The 11,257-nt window shown below is 36.2% G+C and overlaps 1 protein-coding gene across 1 annotated transcript in view; it reads right to left on the reverse strand.

Moving 5' to 3' along the window:
• HIBADH (3-hydroxyisobutyrate dehydrogenase) overlaps nucleotides 1-11,257 on the reverse strand; it is a 75,153-nt gene that overhangs the window by 63,319 nt on the left and 577 nt on the right. The window contains exons 2-3 of the mRNA XM_010012950.1: nucleotides 7,232-7,341; nucleotides 4,589-4,710 (exon numbers count right to left, since the gene is read on the reverse strand). Coding sequence (XP_010011252.1) covers nucleotides 4,589-4,710; nucleotides 7,232-7,341 — 232 coding nt within the window. The remainder of the gene's footprint in view (nucleotides 1-4,588; nucleotides 4,711-7,231; nucleotides 7,342-11,257) is intronic.

Consider the following 11,257-nt stretch of genomic DNA (forward strand, 5'->3'; position numbering starts at 1 on the left):
TTCCTAGCGCTTTGCCCAGTACAGTTTAAAGCATGTCGAGATACTTGGCTTTAACCATCTCCTTAGGAAAATTATTCCACAGTGCATGAAGAATGTCCTTAGGTCGTTTTTGCTGGTAGACACAGCATGCATTTTTCTTTCCTTAATGATTTCCAGCCGATTATTCCTAGTTATATCCCATTGGGCCATCATGAATAACTCATCTTTACACCTTTGAATAAATGGACACAGATACGTTTCCTACACATCGGTCACTAGTTGGCCAGACTACACACAATTGCACAGCCAAAAAAATACACTATACTGTAATAAAATCAGTCATTCCACCCTTTTAGTCATAGTAGGATAATTGTCTCCACATCAGTGAATATTTTTAGATGATACTCTCAACAAACCTGTCTATTCTTCCTTGCCTTCTGCTACCTTTTGCATCCTCACCAAATGTGTAACATTTTCATGACTTCCCTTCCTTTCCATCTTCTCTCCAACAAAATAGGCCTATTAAACTAGCTTAATTTTGACAAACATAAGTATTGTTAAATAGTTTAAAACATAAATTATTAGGAATCAGAAGGTTTTTAAGCATCTCAGATTTCAAAGTATTTCTTTGTCCTCATTTCACTTGATTCTTCCTTTTTTTTTTATCAGTTACTTCCTTCATTACTTTTACTTCATTAAAATTTCAGATTAACTCAATAACATTTTTCATATGACCTTTAACATTAAGGTTGTATATTGTAATTTCTACTACCATACCTACATCACCAACTTTGCAAAAAAACTAGTAAGATGAGATATACCCAGAAAAACGAACACATAGAAATTAAGAAACATGTCAGGAAAGAAAAGATTAGGCAAGGCATGAGGAAGAGCTGAAGAAATAGTGATGTTAAAATTATATGCTCAGTACCAGGAGCACAGAGAACATTGCGGCCATCCTGAGTACACACATTCAGGCTTTAGAAATAAAGCATAACGGCTTAAATAAAGAAATAACAATGGAGCAAATATTGCTATGCCATTAAATCTTTTCCTCACCAACAAGAACACCTGCCATTGAGGGTGATAGGTCAGAATTATTAGTTCCAAATTCCCTGCTTTGTCATGACAGCATTTCAAGGATCCTTACGGATATCCCAATCACTACATTAGCAGGCCAAAAAGCCAAAATCAAACAAAACCTCTGGCAAACACATCAACGATGACTCCTTATTATAATAGAATCTACAAGCTAAGAGATACAACCTTTGAACCACTCATTACTATTTTTATTATTTAGTGTAGTCTGAAAACATCTTTGTCTTTCAAATCATCTTTGCAAGCATTGGTGTGCACATGCATAGTCTTAACTCTTCTGCAAGGCCCTCTCTTCTGCTTCCCTTTGAAAAGACACTGCACTAAACCTTCAATGTTCAAGTAAGAGAATCACATTCATCAATTATTGTTTAGCCTATTTAATCTGCTGTCAGTCTGACGATGCCAGTGAAATACATTCACTTCCCAGTTTTGAACAGATGTCCTCTTTTTTATTTTTTATTTTTAATAAAAAAGCTGGAATATTGAAACATATTGTTCTTTGAAATGAAATAATAGAAAAGATCTTCACAGTGTTTACAAACTTTATTCTAACAATGCTTACAATGAAGAAAGCATTGTATCAGGAATAAAAAAGCCATTTCACCAACTGTACTTTAGACAATGAACATTTTGTATACTGAATTAAAGAGAGAAATGTTACACTAACATTAGTGAAACCACTAGTAAAGTTTGCTCTGGATTACAAGGTGAAAATCTGTATGATATTGCCAGTGAAATCAGTGGAAGGACAAACGCAATGCAATTCTTAAAGGCTAAATTTAGAACCCTTATTCAGCCAATAGTATCTTCACCGCCAACAGAAGTCAGTTTTAAATATGCTTCTGTGATAATGTGTGGTTTAGAAACCTTTTATACATATAAAGATGCAGAATCCAATCTGTGCAAAAAGATAAATGTACTCCTCCAGGTTTGAAAAACCAACCAACCAATCAAAACAACAAAAAAACCCCAAAATAACAGATTTTGAAGATGTTCCCTCATTTGTTATATGCTCACAAAGAGCTCACAAATCAGGGCAGCACTGGGAACTGCGACACAACTTTCTCATGTGGACCTGCAAGAGATCCTAATCGAAGGGTAAAGCGATTGCTATCTCTAGACAGCATTAGCAACATAATCTGCATGCAACTACAGGGATAAGAAGTATTTTCCAAAGTCAGTTAATACAAAATAACTTGGTGCATCAATTTCCAGTAATGCGTCCTGACTGTAAGCTGCAAGTAAATGCTGTAGATGAATCATATGAAGTAGATGTGTCTACTGCACTGGTGCACCAGTCATCTGAAAAAGATCAAGGGAAAGAATCTTTCAGGGGTAAGGGCTGCAAACAAGCCACTAAAATCTGGCACTAACACTAGGCTTTAAGATATTTTGTTTGCAATGTCAAGACAGGACTGAAATCACTACTATTTCTCCATAAGGTTTATAGCCCAAGCAATATTCAAAATATTTAGTTTGAGAAATAACTTGTTCACAGTGCAGATGAACATTAACATCCATCAGGCAACACCCAAATACCTAAAAACACAAGTGGAATTGTCTGCCAATAACAGCTAGTAAACAGATAGATCTAAAGACAACAGCTCAGGCATGCTGCTTTCTCTTCCTCCTCACTGCATCCCACAAACGCCCTCCCTCACACTCCTGCCAACTCTACAGCAACAGAATAATTCCTGCCAATTTCTCGAGAGCTAAGCATACTTCTCCATTTAGTGTTTTGTCTGAAGGCCAACAATCCAGTCAGGACATTCAAAAACACCCCAAAGACTTGATGTGTTAGGTCCTGAAAGATGGAAATAACAAAGCATAACATAAAATCTCTTTCCAATACACTTCTCCATATTTCTAGCAACTGCCCACTTCAAACACGGCTAGTACAGAGCACTCCTTAGCATTCAAAAACATATGATGGACTAGAAAGCTGAATCTCAGTTCTTCACCCATCCTTCAGAATATCATTCAATCTGTAACTGACACTGAACACCAAATAACTTGTGTTCAGATAAACCACTAATGCCAAAAGGGCAATTTGTATTCAGACCAGTCCACTGTATGTTATATTAAACCCAGCCACAACATTACCATTTTCTCAAGGAATGAAACTCTCAAGACAGGTTGTTTGGGATCAAACTTTTCTTTCATTCTTTGGAGTTACAGTAGTCTTAAAGCAAAACCTCATAGTTAAAAACCAATTACAGAGATTTCTAAAAGGTAAATAATTCCCTTGGGTAAACACTGTATCTGGGGGAAAGGGATTGAAAAGAACCACAGAAAAGATGTCAGAATTGCCCAACCGATAAGTAGAAGGCCATGCTGTGTTTAGAAAAGGATCAGACAGATATATAATCCACCCACAACATACTTCTTTCCTGTGGTTTTTATTCCCAGGCTGACAAGTTATCTAACTTTATAAAAAAAAAGGATTAATATTTTATCTGAGAAGCAAGAATCTTGTCTTCCCCATTATCTTTTTCAATATTGCCTACCTTAGTCTTCCAACTTTCTGTTCACATTAGAATTTGAATGAAAATTTTGGCTTCTAGTGCATAGCCAAATCCTGCCTTAGTTTTCAGTTGAAAATTAAAAAGATGGTTAGTTTTTGCTCCTCACCCACACTCATCTTCATGAGCTGAAATTCAGGCCATGCTCTTCCTAGCTTGTGCATCATACCTCTTACAAATTCTGAAAGGCTACATTCTCTCTTACCCTTCGCATTTTTATCCTCTTTCAAATATAACTATCTGAATTACCTCATTAAAGACAGGAAAATGAAGAATTCTCATGATGCCACTAATATCAAATTTTAGAATGTATAGTAGATACCCCAAGATTTTCCCACACAAAATGGGGTTTCCTCACCTTCTAATTCTAGGGGGTTTAGAGAAGAATTCAGCGATGGTTCTGTTTTCAAAACATTAATTTTGTGCTTCTGCTTTCCTCTCTCCACAAAATAAAAGACCTCTCTGCTCTATATTATTTCCTACAAGAGATGAAATACTCAGAGATCAGTAACTAGCAACTTCAAGAATATACAAGCATCACCGACACTCTTCAACTGTTACAAAACCAGAGGAAAGCTCTTTTTTTCCTGACAATTAGATCCTTTATTCCCCTCTTCATTATTTCCTTGTAAATTAATGAAAAAAGCAGCAGAACTGCTTAATGGTAACTAAACAGTCTAAAAAAAATGGATGGAGACTGAAGAGATGTGAATACCTGCATAAAAATACAACTTTACAAAAGAAGTTAAATTAAAAGGACCATTGTACCATATCACATGAAAGGTCAGTTTCTTCAGGTTTAACACAAAAGCATATTCTTAGATCTCAAAAATATTTCTACAATAACACACATTTCTTAAAAACAAAAAGAATGCTGTACATGTAGCAAAGAAAGCAACTTTTACCAGCAAGGGTACAAACTGATGGCTGAAATTGCAAACAAAGAGACAACATGTCCAATATCAGGCAAACTGTTAATGAAGACTTACCTCCAGAAACTGGGGCATCCATGAAAACGGCTCCCATTTTTTCAACTGCTTTGGCTAATTCTTTTGAAACTGCAGGGTCTATAGTGCTGGAATCTATTAGCAATGAGCCTTTCTTCACTTTCCTAAAATTAAGATTTATTGTTAAGTATTTGTTGCACAAAACATCTGCAACTATTACCATGGTGCTGACCTTCTTCAGCATGATAAACATACAGACACTTTTCAGTACACTAATAAACAGAAAGTTTTAAACTTTACTGAGCAAGGTCTGCTCAGTATGTGTACTACTGAGTATGTATACCACAGTTTTGAACTACTCAAAACACAATAAAACCTGAACACAAAAAAGGATAAGAATCCTAAACACTATTATTAAAAAAATTACACAAAAAAGGCACCTTAGGAAAACTTGCCATAGAATCATAGAATGGTTAGAGTTGGAAAGGACATGAAGATCATCTAGTTTCAGCAGTATATCATATAAGGATCATCTAAGATGTATTGCAAACAACTGAACTAAATGTCGAAACTGCCTAAAATTTCGTATATATACCAATACAGTTTTTCTTTCTATATATATACAATATCGTAAGTACTTATCAGAATAGCCTGATTGCATTCTTTTAATCATTGCTAAAATTTATTCAACATAAAGATCATAACTAACTCCACAAAAACCCACTGCAGTTTTAAAGTGAAGCAGGGGGAAAAATATTAAGTTTTCCCACTGAGAGGCAGTAAATTTAGGCAGAAGAATTATACCCCAAACTGTAGAACACAAGAAGTTGTGTATGTGTTCAAAAAATGCAATTAAAGTAAAATTTTCCAAGGCCCTCAACAATTAAAAAAAAAAAAATTATATTTTTATCCCTCTTTCCATTCAATTGCACCATAACTTCATGTCCACTGGATCAGCAACTACCATGAAATCAAACAGCATAGGTTTTTCTTTGTCATAAAAAGGCAATTAAATTGAAGCTATGCATAACAGATGAAGAGGTTCGCTGCACCTTGTGTGCTCTGGACAGTACAGTGAATTCCACTGAATCAAATTGCCTAGATTGCTGGAAATAGTCTCTGAATATATACATACAATTGTGGACCCCACTGTAGCTTCAGATTCAAATAGTGCCACATACACAGAACCTGTTCTTTTTCACAGGATGGATGAGCTGCTGCAGTTAGTTTGAACACATGCAAATGAAAACCAGCATGGCAGATACAGTTCTACATCATCTCCCCTAATGTTCGGAACAAGGAGCAGTTGCACAGGCTCCTTGGTAACACAGCAGGATGACTGAGTTAACCCTTAAGCAGTCAGAGCATCAGTGTTTTCTTCAGTAGATGAAGAAACCTACTTCTTCAGAAAATGATCAAAGTCAAACCAGTCACCAAGGACCAGGTCACTCTAGTGTGACAATTAACCACTACTGTCAAATTACACTTTCGTCTCTTGAATAGTGGCTGAGAAACTGCAGCAACATAGGACTGCTTTCCACATTCCCTGTTACCCCTGCACTGTTTTCCACATCTAGGTCCTCAAAAGATTAACTGGCTGTATTACATCAGTAAGTACTGCAAAGTCTTCAAAGCACTGCCATCCTGGATACAATTCTCCTGCAGCTGTTTGCCCAGCGTTGTGGGACTGATCCAATTGCCCTTCTTCCCTGAAGAGTCTAAGTTATGGATACTTAGATCTGCTCAGTCCTACTTGGTGAGGAATTAACTACAGTAAGGGAAGGAAACAATTATTATTTCCTATATTGCAAGAAGAATAGAAATTCTCCTCCTCTACTTCACTTTATTATCAGACCACCTTAATATTGCCTATACTCCACACCTAAAAAAGGTATCATTTGTTTTAGACAATCTACTGTATTTTTGTCTTCTGTATGTTTCTTCCTTTACATTATTAACCTGGATAGCTGTAAGATCCTACATGATCCTCAGAGGTATTGAGTAGCCTTAAGTCAGCCTGCCAGGAGCAGTGCATATGTGGTGAGAAAAGCCTTTTAAATACTATTTTTTTTTTAATTTGACAAGTCCAAAAACTGTATTAGAATTCTGCAAACTATGGATTTTAGGCTCAGTGGAAATCTCTCCACAAAAGTTAAAAAACAGTCTTGCATTAAACAAACTCTTCAGATAATTTCTTGTGTAATAAACAGATAGTAGGAGTAGAAATCAATAAAGCCTTGTCAGTTATTCCATGTTAATGCACTTTAGTACCATGATACACAATGGCATCTCCTCAGAACATTTCATTTACAGGATTTTAAGTTAAAGAAAGAAGCATTTGAGCAAATAATTGTTGCCAGCAAATATTCTAGTTATACTTGTCTGTAGTATATTACAGTAAAAGAAAACATGCAACTGAGAAGGTAGATAATACTTAAGTTGCCTCAAATTCAACTGAGTTGTAATTCTACTGAAAATAAATTAAGACTTTAGCTAAAAGCCATTCAAACGCAAACACAGGTTAAGAGAACTCATACAATTAGAAATATCAATAGTGACAAAGCAGAGGAGAACATTAAGTGCCCTGAAGGCACAGCAAGAGTTACAGCAACAGTGATCATTTGACAATGTAATACAGTCTTGAGTAGGACTGGGAATGCTCCGAACGGCAAAAAAAAATCTTACTTTAGAATTCCATTTGCTCCTGTGTAAACTTCTTTTGCATTGGGACTTGAAGGCAGCATGGTAATAATTCTGTCTGCTCTTTCTGCTACATCTGCTGGGGATTCTGTTACCTTTTAAAGGAAAAAAAAAAACCAAAACATATTAAAATTATGCAAGCTTACACTTCCTAAAAAAGAGATGTCAGACACATTTGCTGAGTTTGCTTTTAGTATTCACAGGGCACTGGTCACAACTAAGCTAGATAAAAAAATAGAACACAAGAAAACCTGCCCTCCTAATGGAAATGTTTGTTAATTGGATCCAGTAACAGAAAACCAAAAAAATCTGAAAAGGATGTCCTATCACAGAAGTTTCTCCAGAACATCTGTCAATACTTGCATCCCACCAGTCCATTCATGAATCTTCAATTCACTATAAACAAGCCATCTATACGAAATATTGCTCTATAACGTTTCTAAGGAAGAACAATGTGAAAAATCACAAAAATCTTACTTTTTTTCTTGTCTTATATACAGCATTGGAAGAGATGAAGACTGAGGTAGAAGAAAAAATTACTTAATGCACCTTTGACCTTAAAAAACCAATGATGAACTAACTGATGTTTCTCCCAGTATTACAGTTGACATTTTTAAAAAGGAAAATTATCAACTCAAGCATCCTTCTTGATCTGAAGATCTGAACAAGTTTCAAAATATATCATTAGGTATTGGCTGTTAAATAAACAATAGATCGATGACCTAGTTTCACCATTCCTTATCTATTTATAACTACAGGCATTTGTTATAATTTTTGTTAGTTTTGATACTAAATGTCTTTACGTAAATATATTCTCTTTTTAGAGACAATGCATTTATAAGGGCTCAGCATCAAAGAAAGCATGTTATATACATATTTGTAAGAAATGCTGAATGAAATCTTGAAGGACTTCTGGGATACAGCATGAGAAACTTTCTTGACTTTTATTTGACTATAAAATAAGTAAAAGAAGGGAAGAATGTATATATTCACTGAACAAAGCTTACTCTCTCAGAAAGAAAAAAGAAAAGAGACTGGCATAGATGGGACTTAGGGCCAGGTTTTGTTTTGAAAGAATAAGTTAATACTACACAAAACATCTGGTATACCACACACTTATAAAAGGAAACATATCCTAGCCTAAAGAACAAAGCTTAGGAGGAATAAATGAGGCAATTATAAGCAGAAAAGCTTCTATATCTGACTAGTTAATTTTATGACTTGCTTCCCTGGAGACCGGAGAGCCTAGCTCTTTATAGAAGAGTATGAAACCTTTGTCTTTAGTTCCGAGTACCTCTGGTTTGGTTCAGTCCCAATGTGTATTACTAGAGGAAGAGAGAGGATGTGTGTAATTGGATCCTGCATTTATATACATCTTCTTATTTGAAACTATTATCTCCAGTAATCTCAGAGGTTTACAAGTTACCAGCTGAAGACTCTGTGACCTATTTTCACCTTTTGCCCAGAAGCTGAAAAACATACTGTATTGGGCACACAACTTAAAAACTACATCAGCCTCACATTTGCACTTGGCTAGATAGATAGGATATAGCTGGTTTTTTGGTTACAGGTTTAAACAATCCTTAAGCAACAGAGATAAACAGAAGACACAGTTGTGTCTTTAGTTTTTCTATCTATGTCTTTCAAAATACTGACATGTCTTTTATAGGAAGAAAATGAGATTAAAAATGTGCATAGACTGGGATGATACTTCCACAACCACACAAAGGAAAATCATTTTGCTACCTTGAAGTAAATAGCAAAAAAGAGTGGGAATTGCCATTCTCGGCTTTTATGGTACTGTTAACAAATACGATTAATAATCCCAGAGGAAACCTATCTACCTGGTTCAACAAGCAATGTAAACAGCCTTTTATATTTTATTTGGGACTTCCTGTCTCAGAAATCAAGTTAAATTATTTGAAAGCTATTAAGAAACATTAAGCATTTGAAATAATTAAGAATATGTGTGTAACTTTAAGAACCATACCAAATACTAATTGCTGATTACTAACATAGAGCATACTGGCTTGGAGTAGCAGCTCACCAAGTTCCGTACATGTTCTGACACTTGCCAGTTCAAGCAAAATTTTTTAGTTTGCAACTGGACAGGGGAGACTTTTCTTCAACTGGACATTGGTTTATGCCCTTCAGCATGTGCATCTGCTTATATTTGTTCCAAAATGCTTTCCTATTTTTTATTTATATTTATGATAAGTCAGTTAATAATTCAGCTTGCCTGAAATGCCATTTTTACTGAATACACTGAAGAAAGCTCTATTTTTATGGTGCTTTATGCATCAGATGACTTCAGTATCATTCTCAAACTGTCAAATAGATACATAAACTGAAGCAAAGCAACTGTGTGACACATGTGTAAGAGAGAAAGTGATAATTATGAGGAAGGGGAAAGACAGTAGAGTGTGGAGGCAGCCTACTTGCTCACAGCACGGTTCAGTATTCACCCTTGTTTGTAGCCTTGCAGCTTTCTCCAAGTTTCACCGCAAGTGGTTCCATATGCTCCTGCTCAGCCAGTTTTCCCCTTACTGTTCACCATCAGCAGGCAGGTGGCTGCCTCCTCACATACATTACCTCCAAGTTCTTTACTTTAGAGGGTAAAGAAAGTGGAGTCACAGAATATGCAGAATTACGATCAAGCATCCCTCACCCTCCATATACCTTGGTAGTAGCACTGGCTTTAAAAATGGACATCTGACAACATTTACTGTCTCTTGGGGGGAATCCTTTCACCTCTGTAACACTCTTGATGATTTTACCCTACCAGCCAGACTAAAGAGAAAGCAGCCCTTGGAGCCCAATATTCCTTCTACAGCTCTTTCTACAAGGCCCCCTGGACCCACAATTTTCCAACTCCTGAAAAAAAATGTCAGGGTAGGATTTACACCTATAGATCAAGAAGAAGAAGTTACGTTTGCATATTTTCTTTACATGTGTTTTATTTGTATTTAAGCCTACCCATGTATTCTCTTAGTGATTTACGATCTTAAAACATACTTCGGGCTTTATTTTTAAAAGCGTTACAGTTTACCTTTAATATCACATGTTAAGTCTTGCAGTGGATGCCAAGGATTCTATTACTATGGCAATAAGCTATCCAAACAGGCAGCCACAGCAAAGAGATCCTGCTGCAGAATATGGATTAAAAATACAACCAATTGTTTAAAACAGACTTCCTTTCCATTTGCCCAGCCTCTTACTCGAGATGGGTCTGGTTCTGGTCCTGAAGGTCTCGGATGCTTTAACAAAATAAAACAAGTAGCTAGGCAAAGAAACTGCAAAGCGTAGTTTCTCACTTGAGGCCACGATTTTGTAATTATTCAAGGGGAGCTGCAATTAATTATCAACAGGTACACTTTATCATTTCGTCTTTTGGGAATCTTGATGTTACCCCATTATTTTAAAACAGTTGCAATAAGTGTCAACCGTTCAGACTTTTCAAGGCATACAGTTCCTCTATCTAGATCTACCTACAATTTCCCTGCCACTGCTGGAGAATTTCCTCCATCCTCTACACTGTCAAATAAGAGTATTATTTTTACATTGGTTTCTCCTTACTTGAGTACATTCTTTTGTTCCTGTGTTTTATGCACTTACCCATCCAGCCACAACTGCCTAAACTGCTATCACTCTGAAGTATGTCAAAAATATTCAAATACATTTCAGACACACAGAAATAACCCAACCCTCTGAGAGACTGAAAGGGTTTCTGGGTGTATTAACAGATCAACAAAAGCAATAGCATTGACTGGCACAGGGCCAAGATTTTGCAGGGTATGCAGCAGGAAGGTAAAGCTCCTTAATGTGATCAATTTCCTTCCCTCCTTTTTCCTTTTCATTCCTTCCTCTTCTCTCACTATAACCTTCCTCACCTCCAAGAGAATAAGCACTTAAATAATTAGATTTTTCCCCTACCCCTGAGGACTGCACCTTGAAGCAGCAGGAAAGCTCATACATCCCTATAACCCTTACAGCTATGCCACAAGGAATTTT

Source organism: Nestor notabilis, unplaced genomic scaffold (genome assembly GCF_000696875.1).
Source record: "Nestor notabilis isolate BGI_N333 unplaced genomic scaffold, ASM69687v1 scaffold12514, whole genome shotgun sequence".
Taxonomy (NCBI): domain Eukaryota; kingdom Metazoa; phylum Chordata; class Aves; order Psittaciformes; family Psittacidae; genus Nestor; species Nestor notabilis.